This window comes from Brachypodium distachyon, chromosome 4 (genome assembly GCF_000005505.3).
Source record: "Brachypodium distachyon strain Bd21 chromosome 4, Brachypodium_distachyon_v3.0, whole genome shotgun sequence".
NCBI classification, from domain to species: domain Eukaryota; kingdom Viridiplantae; phylum Streptophyta; class Magnoliopsida; order Poales; family Poaceae; genus Brachypodium; species Brachypodium distachyon.
This window is the reverse complement of record NC_016134.3, coordinates 7073037-7093414: the sequence shown is the minus strand read 5'-3', so window position 1 is coordinate 7093414 and position 20378 is coordinate 7073037. Positions and strand designations below refer to the sequence as shown.

Below are 20378 nucleotides of genomic sequence, written 5' to 3'. Positions count from 1 at the left end.
TCTGCCACCTCAGTGCTTTATCTCTCTGCCACCTCTAAGTACTATTCTTCCACCTCTGACTAATACGGTACCACACCCATGGAGCTCAAAGAAGTATGGAAGAAATAAAAAAAGAAGCATCATCAATAAAATTCATGGAGGAGGTCGTAGTGTGCAGCGGATATGCTCATACAAATTATCTATGCGAAGGAGCGAGATTGAGAAGGTTACGATCTTTGAAAAAAAAAGATTGAGAAGGTTACTAGATTCGTGGCTCTCGTAGACCCGTGAGACAGCAAGTCTGGATCGAGCACCTCCTTGAGGCCATGCATCCATGGTACCATGAGAGATGTTAGATCTTTTGGCTTCATTGAATTGAGAGCAGAGGCGCCTAAAGAATTTTTTCTGGGCACTAGGTGAATTTTGAGATCAAAGGATGTTTGTGTCTCTACTTTGTTTGTTTTTCTAGGTCCGCAACAATGTGATTTGTTTGATGTACTTTGATTTGTTTCCTTGTCCTTACGTAACTAACTCAAGTTCAGATTGATGATCTTTCGATGATGCTCATCTTGTGATTTGTTTGACGCACGTCGATGTGCTCTTATCAAATGCTAATGCTTGACTTAACGTTTAATGTATTCAATTTCTTTGTGGGTTTATGTACAAGGACTTGATATTAAAAGTTGATGAAGTATATTTAGAAACCATGTGGTACTAAGTATTGATGAGGTACATGTTCTGTAATTTAGTGACGACAGGTATTAGAGATGTACTTAGAGTTGACAATGACAAAGATATACTTACATCAGTGGAACATGAGCACACGCATAAATCTCCTAGAGTTTTGCTTTTCCTTATTATTATCATGTATCCGGGTGTACTCACTTTAGTTACTATGGATCATCATGTACTCAATCGTTATCAGTGAGCACGCTTTTAGCATCGTGAATTTGTACTAAATTATCATGTACCCTCATTAGTAACAATGAGTACATCTGTAACACGAGAAACATACCAACATGGCAACATTTGTTGTTGACGTGCCTTCATGTACATTTAGTATCTAACATAATCCAAACTTTAGATAAGCAATGGTTGATGTAACATATACTGCAACGCGCCTTCGGGCCAGTTCTTTTTAGATTCAGCTTCTCCAAAAACGGCTTAAGCTTCTCTATCCATAGAAACCGTGGTGAGGAGAAACTCCTAAGAAATTGCAATCCAGTTCTTTTCGGCTGTTAACGTCTCAGCTTATTATCTAAGTTGTTTGTTGAAAAATCTATAATACCCCTGTTCTAAAATTATGTCTTGGCTATCTGAATGAGTAATTTTGTAATGATTTTAACACATATGCAGAATAAAATGATATACACCAAAAATTCATAAAGTGTTAAATATTAGAACAATCTGCAGCAGCAGAGGATGCCACAGGGGATGGAGGAAAATCTGCAGTACATACTTTTTTTTTTGAACGGGCAGGGAAAAGACTTTCAATTAGCTGAATAAAATTACAATTATCCCTTTAGTACATCCCCAATAGCATTCAGAAGTACACCAGCTATGCGCCACAATACTACTCGCACGATGGGTCCAACTATACTTGGAGGAACTGAATGAACACCGACAAAGCCCGATGTAAATCACGAAATTGGAAGCAAAGGCCAGAACGGTTAGATGCGGAGCAGTACAGGAGGGCGGCAAGTTGAACCAGTACTCCAGCAGGGGTCGGCGGCAGCGACTGGAACCAGCACGGATGGCGGCGGCCCTCGCGCCGCGGCAGCCAACGATTTCGCGGCGGGGCTCCGCAAAAAAGCAGGGCATCGGTTGCGGTTATCCAGGAGAACCCCCGGCTTCGTGGGGCGGCGGTGGCTGGGTGGAGGAACCCTAATCGCCACTGGGTTGAGGAGGAGAGGAGGCAGGAGAAGGTCGCGAGGGGCTCGGGAGAAAATATACAGGCGAATCGTTACGTACTCTCGGTGGCATTTTTCGTGTAATTAGAGTGTCATTTTGAGTTAAAAAAAAAGGGTGGGATTTTTCAGAAGCCCGGGAAGCTGCCCGGACCAGCTTTTCTCATATGGAGGATTTGGAGTGTTGGGCTGCTCCTAGAAACCGGTTGGAATCGAGTTCTTTTCGGTTTCAGTTGTTGTGGACATAGAAGCTGTTTTAGAAGCCGAAATGAACCGGCCCTTCTAGATTTTTAGGAACCAAATTTCTTAATGTAACATCGATTGGTGTAAATGTATCTTGATCCATGAAATATATACCGACGAGTATATATACCCATTTGGTGTACATTGTACCAACGAGTACATCAAGTGTTCCATCAAAATTTTATCCAAAAAGAACAAAAAATGAGAGGAAAGAAAAAAGAAGTACATCACCTCGCACCACGTGTCAAAGGTCTGAGAGAGAAGCAGTGTGCAAAACGTTAAAGAGAGAAGTAGAGAAATGAGATCTCAGGTAATCACATCATATGATCATAGGAAGAAGAATAGACTACTACCTTTTTATTAGGACTACAAGGCCCTCCTTCTTTTCGGCGGGAGCTTCTTCAGAAACTAGCTTCAGCTGAATTTCTGAGAGAAACTGCTGCCACAGGAAGTCCTGATAAGCTATTTTGTTCCCTTCTTTTTGGCTTCTAGAAATACTGTTTATTGTCTGGTTTAGTAGGAATAGTCTGAAATAGCACTAGATCAGTTGTGTTATATTTCACTGTTAATGCTATCGCTATTTTGGACTATGTTATACTAGCACATAAGAGTCATCACAGTGCATCTCTCGATACAAAATGTCAAAAAAAAAAATCTTCACTTGTCTCCAAATATTAGTTAACACTTAACACAATTTTTTCAAAGCATATTAGTTAACACATGCATCTGTACGAATTAGCAAAAAATTTGCACACACAAATCAATCTGTACGCATTAGATAACAGTGGCCATCACCAATCTATGATGGGGAGAAGATCTAGCAATAAATAATCAAGAACTCATTAGGCGATTACAAAAGTGCAGAGCATGTTCAGAGGATTCAGCCGATTACAGTAAATACAGAGGCTGGCGGCCAGCGGAGTCAGGTGGATCACGATCTTCTATTTAGGAGCTGCTAAAAGCAAATCAGGGAGGGAGGTGGTTACATGGTGCCACTGGGTCTTCCGCTTCCGCTGCAGGGGAGGCATCGAGTGAAGCGATGCGGTGGCCGTTACCTGCTGTGCGCCAGTGCCACGGCGAGATGCTGCGGCCAGTGGCAAGAGAGGGAGGGAGGGAGTGGACGTGCGGGAGAGGCGACAGAGGAGAGAACGCCGCCGTGGAGTGCGTACCACCGTGGCCGCTACCAAGCAAATCCATCACTTCATTCCCAAGATTTGCGGGGAAGCCAGCGTACAGCTCCTGGACGACCTGACCGAGGGCGGCGGGAGGAGGCGGGGCGGCCGGAGGTGGAGAGGAGGTGGGGCAGGGGAGGAGTGGCGGCGGCAGGGGAGAGGAGCCCGATCCCGCTAGGGTTGCGCGCGAGGGGATCGGTCAGGTCTGGACGAAAAAACGGTTCGCGGAGAGTGGGGAACTTGGCGGTGGCATTTGGGGCGTAAAAAGAGTTTGCCGTCGGGGCAATCTCGAAAATGCTCACGGAGAAGCTTTCTCCTAGCAGCCCGTTTTACATGTGATTTGGATTGGCCTTCTCGTACACTGCTAACCGTTTCTTTAATGCAAGGCATGGTGAGCCAACCAGTTAGCAAAAAAAAAATCGAAAAGGAGGGAAATCCCTAGGCCCTCCATCAATCGATGCACACAACCATCATATTATTAAAGTTCAGCACAATATCATCATCCAAAGTTACATCTTAAAAAGATAACAAGAGACCCATAAATCATCCGCCTCAAGTCTAAACCCGGCGCGCCACCCAAATTAGCCGTAAAACTCCCATGCTACCATCTCCATATTGGCTGCACCCAAATTTCATAAACTCCCTGGCCACCATCGGAAGCAGTAGGGACAAGGTACGAGCCAGTGTGTTGCCTGAAAAATAACCTGCAATAAATTGGAAACTTTCTTTTTGTTAAACACCAAATCATTACGATAACTCCAAATGGACCAACAAATCGCACAAGAACCAATAAGTATGAGCGATTGAAGAGATTTCCCCATCCCATTAAGCCAACATCCAAACATGTTCGCGATACAAGAGGGAGGTGGGAGATTAAAAGTCACAAAGACAGTTCTTCAAACTAAACGCGCCATCGGACACTCGAAAAACAAGTGGTGTATTGTCTCGTTTTGATCACAAAAAACACATTTTTTGCAACCATGTCAGTTCCTTTTGGCCAAGTTATCTTTTGTAAGCACAACACCACGACAAAGGAGCCATGCAAAAATCTTTATTTTCAAGGGAGTCTTGAGTTTTCAAATCATCTTGTGACGAAATTGACAATCATTGTTAATTAGGACATGATAAAGGGATTTCAAGGAAAAAAGCCAGATGTAGACAACACCCAAGAGAATGAATCTGGTCGGTCTACAAGCTGAACTGAAACCAGTTTATCACATAACTCCTCCCAGACCATCAACCTCGCTGCAACAATGACCTTTCAAAAAGCAATGTTTGGAGGCGTCACATTCTACACCTCAGCAACAGAGGCTTGTTAGTTGGTCACAATACGATAGAGGGAAGGAAATTGATCTTTAAAGGCCACACGCCCCAACCACCTATCTTCCCAAAAGTTCACTGCCAAACCACAATTGACAGAGAACGACACATGAGGAAAAAAGTACTCTCGCACATGCAAAAGGCCTTTCCAAAATGGCGAGTCCGATGCCCGCATTGTAACCTGAGAAGGAGTTACCACAACCCTTCTCCATTCAAAATTTTAAACAACCAGATGCTCAATAGGCAGATGTTTTTAACCTCAAGGTTCTCTACCCCAAGTCCACCTTGATCCCGGGGCCAACAAATGACATCCCACTTGTATATCAAGGGTACGTAGAATTCCAGTAGTACCTATAGTTCTTTGGAATTGCGAAGCCACTTCATTTCACTAACTAAGAACATGATTACCATTTATGTGTACACAGTTAGAAATCACATTTGTATTCGCCAATAATTAACACATAGTACTTTAGTGCTTGAAAGTTGCTTTATGATATTCATAACTCTTTCTTTTAGAAACGATATTCATAACTTATTGTAAGTAACTCTTCCTCAGTATTTTTTTTTATCTTGGATTTTGCGCGTACCAAGTTTTCGTGTAAAATTTGAATTAAATTATTTTATTCAAGTGCTTCTATTATAACTTTTCGAAACGAAATCTTAGCTGTAACTTATATTTATTGTGTTATGGCAATTATAAAACATATGGTGTGTGCAGGTATTTATTTACAATTTTTTAAAAATGAAACAAATTTAACATATACATATGAAAGTATACTACATATGTTACAGTTTTATTAAGAAATAAGTTTCCATTTGAGCTATACACAAGACAATTATGTGGGTTTATTAATAGCGAACAGTCGATACACATATTTGTCTTTTTTTTGTACAGCTTATACATTAAAATATTTCTCACTAAAGTTTATATGGACGTAATACATATTCGTACATACATGAGTAGATTTTTCATATGAAACTTCAAACTCTGATTTTTTTTTTAACTTTTTAATTTGTGAAAATTTTAGGCACATAGCCCGAGCTCCATTAACTATTTAGGGGATTGATAAAAAAACATACGTTTCCTTTTTGAAATTCCTGTTATGTGCAAGCAAGTAAGGAGTTGTGTCTCCAAATAGATGGAGCGCCAAGGTGTTGGGGCAAGGGAGGGGAAATCCTTTTTTTTCCTTGGTCCTCTTTCCCGTGATGCTCAAATTAACAGGCCCATCCTTGTGTTTCATATCATAAGATGCTCTATCTTTGTCCTAATTAAGTAAAAACAATGAAAGAGGTTATATAGAAAAAATGCATTGATATCTGTAATATCAAATAAGTATATTATGAAGATATATATCATGCCAGACTTAATAAAACTAATTTAGAACTGTAGATGTTGATAAAATTACATATTAAGTTGGTCAAATTTTAATAAGTTGTCAAACGGAAAGAGTAGATCTTAAATCAAAATTGTTTCCGTATATTCCAAGGACTACGAGACTGTCCATTACTTAAATAAATTATGAAAGCTTTCATTTAAATCCAAAAGCAAAATTATTTGTTGACAGTAAAGATGTTGCCGGCACATTGAGTTGAATTTCATCTTGTCACAACATCTAGCGTGGGACCCCTCTTTGTATCCAACCCATACCTTGTCACAACATCCAGCGCGAGACCACTCTTTGTATCCAACCCACCTTTGTATCCCTCCGATCCATAATAACTAAGTGTCATGTATTTAGTATGTTTTGAAACCTACCTGTCATACAACGGATAGGTAGGATTCTTCAGCGGCAAGAGAAACAAAAGTAACCATTGCAGTTCCGAGGACTATGACTAAGATAATCTGCTGATTACATTGCATTTCGTTTTTCTCCGCAGCAGTCTGCGCTATCCCAGTTGTATCTGCAGCAAACCAGTTTGTGATCTGTTTCCTGTTGCCGGTCTTTGTCAGTGTTTAGTCACCAACTCACCAAGCAATCCACGACTTCTGTACAATAGAAGAAGGGCTCAAATACAGCGCGACGTCGCGCGTTCGTAATCTAGCGCGACAAGGTCTGACGCGTGACGGCCAGGCTGCATGCAGCGGCGTGACGGCCAGCATGCATGGCATGCAGCACACTGCTGATGCCCATCAAATTACCGTATCTCACAAAATGTCGGAGAATATCATGATTAATTCCCAGCTACTCAAGCACGTAGCAGATACCACAAGCCACTATGAGCTTAAAAGAGACTTTGAAAACCTCAGAAAAAATCACAAAATATATGTGGCTGTTGAGCTCAAACCAACTCGTACTCCCACGTGTAAACTAAATATTGACCTGTTACCCGCAAATTGTAAGTCATACTGAAAACAAATGCCACTCGTAATGAACACAAATAACCGTGTCCATTCATTGCGGTCAAAACTCTACCACCTACCACTACATTCTGCATTTTCGGCCCTTCAAGTCGAGCTACCATCTCCATTTAGAATGACCCCGCACAAACCTTATTTCTCTGTCGCCCCCTAATGAACGGAAATTGCCGCCACCCCTAGTGAGTAGAAATTCCCACCCCTAACGAATAGAAAATGCCACCGATAACGAACATAAGTAACCATGTACATCCATCTTGGTCAAAATTTACAACCGCATTACGCACCTTCTCCACTCCAATTCAAACTACCACGTCCATTCAGACCGACCCCACATAAATCCTATCTCCATGTCCGCCTAATGAACATATATAGCTTGCCACCATGAATGAACACAAAATTGCCACCCCTAATGAATACAAGTTCTCACCGTAATGATCACATATCGACATCTCCCTAATGAATACAAATTGCCAACCGTAATGAACAAAAATAACCACATACATCAATTTCATTCAAAATCTACCGCCCCACCACCGCATCACGCATCTCTTCCATTCCAAATTGAGCTACCACCTCCATAGAAAATGACCCCACACCAAACCAAACCGAACACAAAATTGCTACCCTCTAGTGAACACAAAATTGCCACCCCTACTGAACACAAATTTGCCACCTGCAGTGTACACAAATTGCCGCCTGTACTCAACACAAATTGGCATCCTTAATCAATACAAATTGGCATCCGTAGTGAAAACAAATTGCCATGTCCATTGATTTCACTAAAAGTCTACCACACACAACCGCATCACGCATCTCCTCCACTCCAAATTGAGGTACCACCTCCATACAAAACAACCCCACCCCAAACCCTAACCGAACACAAAATTGCCATCCCTACTGAACACAAATTTGCCACCTTCAGTGTACACAAATCGCCGCCCGTAGTCAATACAAATCGCCGCCCGTAGTCAATACAAATTGCCATCCGTAGTCAATACAAATTGCCATCTGTAGTGAATACAAATTGCATCTCGCGCCTCCTCCACTCCAATTGAGTTACCACCTCTATTCAAAACGATCCCACACAAACCCTATCTGCATGTCGTGCCTAACGAACACAAATTGCCGTCCATCCCTAATGAACACACATTCACACTAAATTCTTGGATTTTTATTGTTTTGCACAATATGTTTCCTCTATACATTTGCACCGTGATTTTCCTATTACATGCGCACTATTTTTTCCCTGTGATTTTTCATTGTATTTTATATTTTTCCCTGTGATTTTTCATTGTACCTTGGATGTTTTCTGTTATTTTTCATCGACTTGTCATGGTAAATATTGTTTTTTTTTCTGAAACGTGAAAAATGAAAAATGCAGTGCATTGAGCATGCACTAGTACTACTGCAATGCTACGTGCTAACTTATGCTGCACTAGTACTAATGAACAGTGCATTTGCACTGCACACCGTCACGCATGCGTCTGACACTCTGACCGACGCAGGCCCAGCACCAAGGCTTCACCTCCCGTCTCCTCTGTGCCTTGATTACTTTGGGTCGCTGCTACTAGCTTTCACATCGCCGCTTAGTCCTTAACCCGTTATGAACAGCCAGGAAAGAGAGGAGAGTGCGCTCTCAAGCGCGTCGCGCGGCGAGACCGGAGAGAGAACGTTCTCCCGATATAATTCCCGATAGAAGAATGCATACGTCTAGCTGACTGTGACTACAAATTAGCCGCTACTGCTTGACTTTCATCACGATCTCTGAAAGGATCACCCTCCTGTTAGATGCATGCACAATCAGATTAGTAAATTGAATAGATTAAGTACACAAGAGAATTTATACAAACCGACAATCAATTCTGAAACTAGTGGTTACAGTACTATTGAAATGAAACTAGCATTTACATACATCATACATGTTAATTTAACTAACTGTTACGAACTACTCCGTATCACTTATCGAATGAATAAATGTGGACGATGGTTCATTCTAGTAGTTCAGAATCATAAACCAAACAACACCAAATCCTACAAAACTAAGTTCTGCGTAGCAAAGAAAATTACTTGAAAATATACGTGCAATTAAACTCACATTCTGGTTTTTCAAATAGGAAAGATCTTAGTGCCTTCACTATGGACTTCGTCAATAATCCATTAAAAGCTATGGTGGAAGCACAGGTGAAGCTCAACATGAAGAACTGTTTGGAAGCTTTACTTAGGGCCAACACTCTGAAGCTGTCCATGATCGCGTTGCTTGCATGCTGACTACTCCAACAATCCAGTGTACACTGATTATCAGACGGGACCTATTTGAGTGCATTGTGGAAGTCCAAGATCGATGTCTGGGCTGTCGTCAAATATGTGATTCCAGGGTATGAATTCTATGAAGTGCAAGTAACAAATAAGTTCCATTCCGAGCTGTATGTATGCATTGCTGCAAACCACTAGTGCTTTGGTAAGGATCCCAAGAAAATGCTGAACAGCAGATTTGCTTTATGAGACATAATACCTGATTAGTTGTATAAACTACCAAACACCATTTGATTTGACCATACTTCTTCCTTATCACCCCTTGAAGGGGAATCAGACAAATCAGCAGCATGGGGAGAAATAACCATTTGTTGGTTTTCCCTAATGCTGAGCCTTCAAGCAATGAAACAAGTATGCAAACAGATGAATGTGGGATGAATGTGAGTAATTGTAGGCAGGATACTCGCATCAACAAGTTCACTAGGTGCTCCTGAACCAAATAGTATAACCAACCTGCCATCAAGACATCAACCATCAGTTTTTTCACACAGAGTGAGTCGAGTAAGTAGTGTTTCTCAGAAGAGCGGCTGCTCTAAAATCAGATTATTTCCTCATTGAATTTACATGTTCTCGAGGTTTTGCATAAGTAGGAAAAAGAAGATTGCTTTTAGAAAATAATAATGTGCTTTGTGCATTACAACATATATCCTAAATCCTAATAACGGAACTAAATAAGAAAATCTAATTGGATGATATAAGGACAACATGAAATTACCAGTTATCTGAACAGCAACATAAAGGCTCGAAAAAAGCAACATGAAGAGCTTTAAAACCATGCTTCATTGAGTACTAGCCAGGTCAATTTGAACCTCAATGCCTATCGCTGACATTTCATTCCTCAACCTCTCCACCATGTCATAGTCCTCAGCCTTCTCATAGGCGCAGACAAACGCATGGTACACATCGCTGCCAGCCTTGAATCCCTTCCCAGCCATCTCTGCCTGCAGTCTCAGCGCCACCTCCACTTCCCCTTCCTCACAAAACCTCCTTATCAGCACCTCATAGCTTCCCCGACTTGGTGCAAACTCTTCCCTCTTCATCTCTGCTCTCAAAATGCCTAACGCCTCCGCAACTCTTCTATTCTGACACAATCCATCCACCACCTCCTCAACAACTTCTGCTCCAATCCCAAACCCCCTCCTCCTCATGTCTGAACGAACAAGCATCGCAGCATCGACATCCCCTGCCCTACAATGCCCTCGAACCAACCACTCAAAAGTTGTGACACTTGGCTCAATACCACAAATCTCCATGTCCTTAAACATTTCCTCTGCCATCCCAACCTCCCCAGCACCACAATACCCACCAATCATGGTGTTGTATGCAGTAACATCTGGTTGGATCCCTCCATTAACCATCTCATCCCACAACCCTCGCGCCTTCTCCATCTCCCTGCCATCACAGAATGCAGCCATCCGAATATTGTAAGTGCCCACATTGTGCTTGCAGGAATACCTGTCCATTTCCCCGAGCACAATGTTGAAATCTTCGTACTTGGCTTGCCGGTACAAAGCGAGCAGGAGGGAGTTAAACGTCTGAACGGTCGGCTGGAGCCAGCGGTTGGTTCTTGGACCCGGAAGCGTGTAGATTTGGTGATACATCTCGAGAGCGGCGTCGGCGGAGGGGAGGGAACGGAAGAGGGCTGCTGTGGTTGAGGGGAGCGGACAGGCGCCGGCAGAGAGGTAGCGGCGGGCGATAGAGGCCGCGGCGAGGGGGTCGCGGCGGGACCGGATGTAAGCGAGGAGGAGGAGGTCGAACACAAAGGGGGCGGACGCGAAGCGGCGGTAGGTGGCGGCGAGGGCGTTGAAGATCTGAGCCGGGGAGTAGTGGCAGGTGGCGGAGGAGAGCACGGATATGGCTGCGCGTCGCAGGCGGGAAGCAGCCGCGACGTGGGCGGCGGAGGCGGAGAGGATCAGCGGGGGAGGGGAGGGGGAGGGGGAGGAGAGGAGGCGGCGGAGGGCGAAGTTGTGGAAGCTGAGGGCGACGTGCGGCCGGCGACGGAGGAGGAGGATGACGGCGGAGACGGCGGAGGCTGGAAGGGGGTCGGGGAGCGGGAGGGAGGAGAGTTGCGACCACTTGGACTTGGAGCGGTGAGAGGTGAGCGCGGAAGCGGCGGCGGCGGCGTACGGGTGAGCGGTGTCGATGAAGTACGGGGAGGAAGGATCGGTCGTGGAATCTCCGCCGGCGGCGGGGCCGCAGCCGTCGGTGTGCATAGAGAAGGAAGGGTGCCCAGCCCTCACTCCGTGTGGTGAATCCGTGAATGTATTTAAGAGCGGCACAACCGTGCACGAGTGATCGGACGGACAGCAAGCATGCAGCAGCACCCAGATCTTTCTTTTCTTTTTTCGCTTTTTTATGTACGAGCAGCACCGAGATCCAGTAACAATTTAGAATAGATCGAAATAAAACTAACTGCAGAGATTTTCTACCAAAGTAAAAGTTCGAGGTCTTCCAAAGTCAACGTTTTTATTCTCACTATTTATATCTTAATTTTTATTCTCCAAACTAAGCCTGGATAAACTTTATTGAACTTAGGAGTTACTTTTCCTTCTTGACATAAATCTTTTTTACGGTGGAACGAGTCAAAATAATGGACTAGCATGGACCATTCAAAAGAGTTGGACCTACTATCTGAGAGAGGAGATTTCTAAGTTTCAATATTTACCTCCTGCTTGGCTCCCACCTACAATGATTTGCAAGTGTATTTTGATGTGCATATAACAATAAATAAAACAAAAACACTTGTAATCAGTGTTTGGGGGAAGAGCATGAACGTGCCAGGCCACATTGAGATGAGCCATTACAATTACATTCTTTCTCGGTGCATCCAAATTTCAAAACAGATACCCTGAAGCTGTGGAGCTACAAGAAATTCGGATGAAATATTCAATGATTCACATTCAATTACCCTTTTTTTTTATGAAAGCATCTAATTTCTCAAAGATCAACTTCACAAAATTGTGATGCGCATCAGTAGCAACAAATTCCTCACCTCTCATCATAAATCTACAACCTTGGATCAGCATACCTCAATGAACAGCCAAAACCATTGTAGATAAAGATCTAGTTAGGTCTAAACCAAGCACTAGGTTGCCACCAGACCTCGGTGAACCACCACGGAGATGAAGGAGGAACCATGTCTTCATGTATGTTGGTCGTTGGTGTCTCATATCGCCGCCACCACGCGCTGAACGCGGCAACTCCATTCGTTGTGGCCTCAACGTGGATGTTCCCGTCGTTGCCCGCCTACGGTTTCTTTCCATCGATTTCCAACCTCTCTCATGGATCATTGTAATGGTCCTTAAAGTTTTCCTATTGCAATGTGCCTAAAACGAGGGTGGTTTTTTTTTAAACATCCATCCAAAACACATGGTTTTGAGGTTTGGTCGAGAAAAAAGAGTGCTTCGATTGCAACACCCGGATTGGGCTGAAATACAACCATCCAAGCTGCGTGCCCTTAACTAAACACTAAAACTTTGCCAAGAAATACTATTACGTTGCCTTTTCCCATGTCGATACTATCCTTTCCGAGTGTCACATCAATCATACGAAGTCTCTGAATGTATTTCAGCCAGGCAATCAATATTTGCATCTTCCTCACCTCATTCCGTGGTCTCTTCTCCCTTTTCTTGTCTAACCAGAATTACCAAAAAGAGTAGTTGGTATTTGATTTTTTTTTTTCAATTTAACATACTAATTAAATATTACACACTACTGGTATTGTTAAAAGAAACTTGTCTCGTGGTCAGAATTTTATTCATTTTATTGATGTAATATTAAAAATCTAGATACTCCCTCTGGCCAACAAAAGATGTCTCAAGTTTGTCAATTTGGATGTATCTAGACATGACTTAGGGTATAGATGCATTCAAATTTAGTCAAAGTTAAGACATCCTTTGTTGGCCGGAGTAACTATACAAATAACACATACAAATTCTCACTAAGAATGTATCAATGTGAAACTCAGGTTTTTGGACCCTATTATTTAGTCCAACTAGATGATGCCCCACACGTTGTTGCGGAAATTTTTAGTTAATATAGGTGAGCCCACGTTATTGAGAACATACATGAGTGAAAAGTAGCAACAAAAGAGTATTCAGTGAAAATGTATAATGGAATTGTATGATAGATTATAGATTTTTCACTTAGTGGAAATAGCTTGATGAAAAGTAGCATGCATGCATGTGCAAAAAATATGAGTTTTCCACTAAATAGGTGTGAACAAATTAATGGTGTGATGACGTGGTATGCTTGCATGTTAAGAGAAATCAAGTAGTGGGTTTCTGCTAATTCGATATAAAAGATTACCAAATTCCAATGTATACAGAAGTCCACAGAGAAATCTTGTTTACTATCATGCAATTAAATATCTTAAAATTATAAGTGCTCAGTTTTTACATTTCAGTCATTGCAAACTTATTAGCAGCGAAGAAACCCCTAAATGGACCCAGCTGGCTGCATGCCATTTGGTCGTGGTGCCATGCATAAGCCATGGTTACCACATGTACACACCACACACTCCCATCTACACACTATAACCCATTTCTACGAGTAAAATGCACGCGCGGTTCCTGAAATTGAGGAGCATGTGCAGTTTGGTCCTCGAACTCACGATTGATGCATGTTTAGGAACTAAAGTACGTTAAGTAACTAATATATGGTCCATTATACGATGTATACGAACTGAAGGGATATCTTCTAATCTGATCGTCAATTAAATCCAACGGGTGAGATCTGGTTGTGCCCTCGTTTTCCTCTCTCCCCTCTGACGGACAGGGGCCCTTGTCAGTGTTGTCTTCCACCTATGCACGTTGGAGATGCTCGAGCTCCGCTCTAACTCGGGGCTCACCACGGGCCCCGTGCTGACGGAGCTCGACGCTCTCGCAAGCCGCACCTCCTCACGCGCCCTCTACCCGCCGAAACGCGAGCGACCCGCGCCTTGTCGCGGCCAACGACCTCGCCGAGCCGCGAAAATTTGCCAAGGAGCTTCGGATCATCGATATGAGTTTCCACGCCGAAGGAATCAACCCGGGATGGCAGCAGCAGGAAGGGCAGCATGCTAGGCAGCGGCATGTCGCGGCAGGGGGAGCTTGCTTGCGGGGCAGTGTCATGGGGCTGTCGCGGATGAGCAGAATGCTGGACTGCATGACTGACCGGCTGCCGGGCGGCGAGAGCGTGAAAGGAGATGAAAACAAAGCACAATGTTTAAAGATTTAGACATGCAGCTGTTGGAAATATGCCCTAGAGGCAATAATAAATTTGTTATTATTCATATTTCCTTGTTCTTGATAAAGGTTTATTATCCATGCTATAATTGTATTAACAGGAAACTAAATACATGTGTGGATAAATAAACAAATACCGTGTCCCTAATACGCCTCTACTAGATTAGCTCGTTGATTAAAAGATGGTTAAGGTTACCTAACCATAGACATGTGTTGTCATTTAATAACGAGGTCATATCCTTAGGAGAATGATGTGATGGACAGACCCAAACCTAAGCATAGCTTTTGATTGTCTCACTTAAGTTTAAATTACTAATGCTTTCATTATGTCAAGTATCATTTCCTTAGACCATGAGATCATGCCACTCCTTAGTACCGGAAGAATACTTTGTGGACATCAACCGTCATCTCGTAACTGGGTGATCATAAAGGTGTTCTTCAGGTATCTCGGAAGGTGCATGTTGGGTTGTATGGATCAAGACTGGGATTTGTCACTCCATGTGACGGAGAGATATCTTTGGGCCCTCTCGGTAATATAACATCCTAATGAGCTTGCAAGCATGTGACTAATGTGTTTAGTCACGGGGATATTATATTGCAGTACGAGTAAAGAGAACTTGCCGGTAACGAGATTGAACTAGGTATGGTGATACCGACGATCGAATCTCGGGCAAGTAATATATCGCGAGACAAAGGGAATTGAATACCGGATTAATTGAATTCTCGACACCGTGGTTCAACCGATGAGATCTTCGTGGAATATGTGAAAACCATTATGGACATCCAGATCCCGCTATTGGTTATTGATCGGAGAGGTGTCTCGGTCATGTCCACATGTTCTCGAACCCGTAGGGTCACACACTTAACGCTTAATGTCGCTAGGGTTCGATGAGATAATAGATGATGATGTCGAATATTGATTCGGAGTCTCGGATGGGATCCAGGACATCACGAGGAGCTTCGGAATGGTCCGGAGATAAAGAATTATATATGGGAAAGCTGTTTCAGGGTTTCGGAAAAGTTTGGGATATTTTACGGTATCGACCGGGAATGTTCTAAAAGGTTTCGGAAGTTCTCAAAAGGTTCTGGAATGTTCTAGAATATTACTGAGAATTTAATTGGCCCTTTATAGTAATTAATTAGAGCAATCTAATTAGTTATCCAGGCCCATTAGGGGGAAAGGGGAGGAACAACTCCACCGTCCGGTGAAGAACCGTACGTGGGGGAGTTCATGGGGAGGGAGTCCTCCCGGGACTCCTTTCCCTCCCCTGGCCAGCCCTAGCTCTTTCTTGGAGGAGGGGCAAATCCTGGCCACCACCCCCTGTATAAATAGAGGTGAGGGGCAGGGGGAGAGGACACACCAAGCCCTCAGCTGGATCTCTCTCCCCTGAGCCCCTCTCCTTCTCTCCCGTGCGCAGCGAAGCCCTGTCCGCGGAGCTGTCCACCATATCCTACACCACGCCATCGTGCTGCCGGAATCTCGTCAACCTCTCCCCCTCGTCTTGCTGGATCAAGAAAGAGGAGACGACATCAAGCCGTATGTGTGGATACCAAGGAGGTGCCGTACGTTCGGCATTGAGATCGATCTCATCGAAAGTACCACTACGCCAACAACGATCCCGTGATCGTAACGCTTAATCCCTCTCGTTACTTACATCTAGTAGATATTATATTGAGTTTCTCCCGCACTTCTCATAAGAAATTTTTTGTTTTCCATGCAACGAACCCATCAGCAGCAGTACTCCTTTCCCGTGGTGACTGATTGACGTTCCGCTTCACTTCTCGTTGGAGCTAAATAATTTTGTTGGTAATGTGATGTGGTCACCAGGCCTAACACTTTCACCGAGCACCGCTTCCACCGGGCGGTCACATTCCGCCCCTTTCTCTTTGCAGGTGCTAAATGTAGAAGTTTTAATGCATACTCCAGATTTATTGCCTGCTCTCTTGATTGAGTCTGCGTGCACATGCACATGAATGATGCACATTGTAGAATGTTTGCTCGGTTAACACTACAGCCTAGGTCAGTTTAATAATATCACTTCCTGAGTATAGATTGTACAGAGCATCTTATCTAATCCACGTTTTGCTTGCTCTTTTTTTTAAGGGAGTGCCTACGGCTCAGTATTTCTCAGTCGACCGGCTGGACGGCTAGCCAGCTAGCACCCCATCGTGTGTGCGTGTGTGTATGTGTGTCCGCGCGTCTGTGTGCTTCGGAGTTTGAGATCATAATAAAAAGCATTCGTACTTATAGTAATATAAATCCAGTCCTCATTATATGTTTCTAATGTGTATTGCTACAAATTTGAAAACGGTGTTAAAAACTTAAAATTTGAAAAAATGTCTGATCCTGATGAAAGCACACTTGCGTAGCACAACCAACGCCCCGGAGAAAAGAAAAAAGCAACAAAAATAATAACAATGAAATTTTAAAAAACTGCAGGTGAAACTTTATGCATGAATTTAAAATTGCAGGTGAAACTTCATGCGTGATTCAAAAGTTTGCAGGTGAAAGTTATGGGCAATTCTAAAAATTGCAGTTGAATTTTATGCGTGATTCTAAATATTGCAGGTGAAATTTATGCGCGATTCTAAAAATTACAGGTGAAAGTTTACGAGCGATTCTAAAAATTGCAGGTGAAAGTTATGTGCCATTCTAAAAATTGCAGGTGAAAATTTATGCGCCATTCTAAAAATTGCATATGAAAATTTATGAAATAAAAATAGGGCACACGCCGATCAAGTAGAAAAAACATCAACAAACACAAGTTAAAAACAGTCCAGCCGGATTAAAACGTGCACTCCAAAAAATAACTGAAAAATAGGACCAACACAATACTACTCACAATGCCCAAATTAAATCTATCGTGAGTCTCTGTACAAACACCAAAGGCCAACCACAGAAAAAGCAAAGTCTAAACACAACCCACGGGAACACCAAAAAAAAAGTCAAAACCCCCCACGAAATGACACTGGCCCGCAAAGATATATGCATATGCAGGCTCAGCCATCGTGCAGGAATCACTGCTCCCAAGCAAAAGCATTTTTTTAATGGAGGGAAATAGCGCGCGACCGTACGCGCTACCGTCCACGCGCGCGACGCAGTTCGCGCTGCAGCCCCAGGGCGCGACGCTGTTTGCGCTTTGTTAACTGCCGGCCATTAGCCTAACCGCATGTGTGCAAATGAGCAACTGCAATGCCCACGCCTTTGATTGCATGCATCGCATCATGCAAGTGCCTGCACACATACCATCACGTTGGCATGCATTGTGCTGCCATACACGTATGAAGAGAGAGAGAAGAGGCAGGACCCATAATTCTAATTCTTTTACGGTCTGGACTAGACTGCGACGATCGTGCGCCAGCGAGCTGGCACGATGGCCCACGGTGTGGGGGCGCAGGCCTGCGGTGGTCGGCGGCTGGGACGGCGCACGACGACAGTCCAATGCACAACAAGGGAGGCGGCTCGGCGCGAGGCAGCAGGCGTGCGACGGCGCGGCGCGAGTGTTGGCAGCGGCAGCGCCCACGTGATAAAAAAGAATAGGAAAGTTTAAAAAAATAAAAAAAGTATCTCTATTTGTTGTCGTCAAACCAACTCATACTTATGGCATGTAGAACTAAACATTTTGGCCAAAAACTATCACCATGGATTGCACCCGTTGTTGAATACAAATGACACCTCTAATGAACACAAAATAATCGTCTCAATCCATTTTCGGTCAAAATCTACAACCTGGCACTACATGTCTCATCGTCGGCGCTTCAAATTGAGCTACCATGTCCATTTTGAACGAATCTCACCCATGCTTTATCTCTCTTCGCATCTAATGTAAAAATATCATCACTAAAGATCACAAATTGCCACCATCGCTTAATACAAATTGACATCCCTAATTAACACAAATTGTCACCCTCGCTTAAATAAAAGTGCCACCCTAAATGAACACAAATTGCCACCCTAATGATCACAAATTGCCACCAGTAATGAACACAAATTGTCACCCTCGCTTAAATAAAAGTGCCACCCTAAATGAACACAGATTGTCACCCTCGCTTAAATAAAAGTGCCACCCTAAATGAACACAAATTGCCACCCCAATGATCACAAATTGCCACCAGTAATGAACACAAATTGCCACTTACCGGTGTTTACAAATTGCCGCCCCGTAATGGAAACAAATTGCCACCCCAAGTGATCACAAATTACCACCCGTAATGAACACAAATTGCCACTCTCTAGTGTTTACAAATTGCCTTCTCGTAATGACCACAAATTGGCTCCCTGTAATGAACACAAATTACCACCCCAGCGATCACAAATTGCCACTCGTACTGAACACAAATTATCATGTCCATCCATTTCAGTCAAAATCTACCATACATCAGGACATCTCGTATCTTTTTCGCTCCAATTGAGCTATCACGCTCATTCAAACGACTACGCACAAATCATATTTCCATGTCGCATCTAATGAACATAAATTGCAAACCTACTGAATATAAATTGCCACTCGTACCAAACAATAATAACCATGTACACCAATTTGATATACGCCAATTTATATCAAATTGCCATTCCTAATGCACATGAGTTGCCAATATCCCGCTGCAGTCTAGACGTATCACCCACGCGAAGGGCATCACCCCTCCGTGGACGCCAACCTATGCGCCATCTTGGCCACCTCCTCCGCAAAGCTGCCCCTTGAGGCGTACACGACGCAACGTGGCGAGCGCGTGTCCAGCCACCCCGAGCAGTCCCCCGGCGCCCTAATCATGTCGCCATGTCGGCGCGGGATCTTTCCGGGAGCGCATCGACGCGTCCTACTTCTCCTCCTCCTCGAGGTCGACGAGAGGACCCATGGGGACTAGCGAGGATAACATCCGGGAGCACGTCCACCGCAGCCTGCTCCAGCTCGATAAATGAGTGAAGGCGGTACGGAGCGAGGTGACCGCGGGGGGCAGTGCGCGGCGGGTGCACTCCGTGGCGGGGACAGCCCCGGCAGCGTGCGCAGCTAGGCGCTCGGTGGCGGGGAGCAGCGCACGGCGGCAGCTGGTGCAGCGCGCGGTGGGGGCCGCACGGCGGCGCGCACGGCCACGGAGATGACGCTCGGAGGCGGCGAGGGGCAGCGCAGCATGGAAGCAGCACGCGGCGGGGGCGCTCGGTGGCGCGCGCGGCCGCGGAAACGGCGCTCGGCGACGGCGGGCGCAGCGCGCGGCGGCGGCTGGGGCGGCGGGGGACACGGCTGGGGCAGCGCGGCGCGGCGAGCGGCGGGGGACGCGGCTGGACGGCGCGCGGCGGCGGCGAGCGCGGCGCGCGTCGGGGCAGGGCGGTGCTCGGCGGCGACAGGGGCGGCGGGCGTAGCGTGCGACGGGGGCGAGCGCGCGCGGCGTGCGGCTGGGGTGGGGCAGCGCGAGGTGCAGTCGGGGGCGAGGGCAGCGCGCGGCAGCGGCGGGCGTCAGGCGAGGAGATCGAGGGCCAGCATCGCGTCGCGCTAGGAGGTTCCAGGCAGAACGTTCACTCTATATAATTATGGTTTTTTAATCTAACTTCCGGTCGGTAAGTGCGCCGTGTGGTTTTCCTCTAACACAGGAAACCATATTAGACTTAGAGACTTGTAATCGGCGTTATAAATTAGGGGTTATATTGTTGCTGTGATAAAAATTTCGATACTCTGAGTGTCATTAATATGCGTTATAAATTAGAGGTTATATTGTTGTTGTAATAACAATTTCGATAGTTCGAGTGTCATTGTAATACCGCACCATCTGCGAAGGGTGAAGGTTTTTATTTGTACATGTTACTGTTTTTCTCATCTGATCTTGGTGATTTTTTCGTTACGCCGACTACGTCAAACATAACTGG

The 20378-nt window shown here is 44.6% G+C and overlaps 1 protein-coding gene across 3 annotated transcripts; it reads right to left on the bottom strand.

Annotated features, from left to right (window-relative positions):
* Positions 1-8129: 8129 nt before the first annotated feature.
* Positions 8130-11549, bottom strand: LOC100822357 (pentatricopeptide repeat-containing protein At2g15980). Of its 3 annotated transcripts, none has more exons than XM_010238992.3 (4): positions 10009-11549; positions 9493-9746; positions 9076-9417; positions 8130-8761 (listed from the first exon to the last, which is right to left on the bottom strand). In XM_010238992.3, exon 1 carries the CDS (start codon positions 11504-11506, stop codon positions 10073-10075), a length of 1434 nt encoding a protein of 477 aa, XP_010237294.1. In that variant the 5' UTR covers positions 11507-11549; the 3' UTR covers positions 8130-8761; positions 9076-9417; positions 9493-9746; positions 10009-10072. The 3 variants fall into 3 exon arrangements, with proteins under 3 accessions (XP_010237294.1, XP_010237296.1, XP_003575558.1); XM_010238994.3 differs by having other exon boundaries at positions 9076-9364; XM_003575510.4 differs by having other exon boundaries at positions 8293-8761; positions 9076-9746.
* Positions 11550-20378: the final 8829 nt, after the last annotated feature.

Coding starts and splice junctions, on each gene's coding strand:
- LOC100822357 (XM_010238992.3), bottom strand. CDS start 11,506: ATGCACACCGACGGCTGCGGCCCCGCCGCCGGCGGAGATTCCACGACC.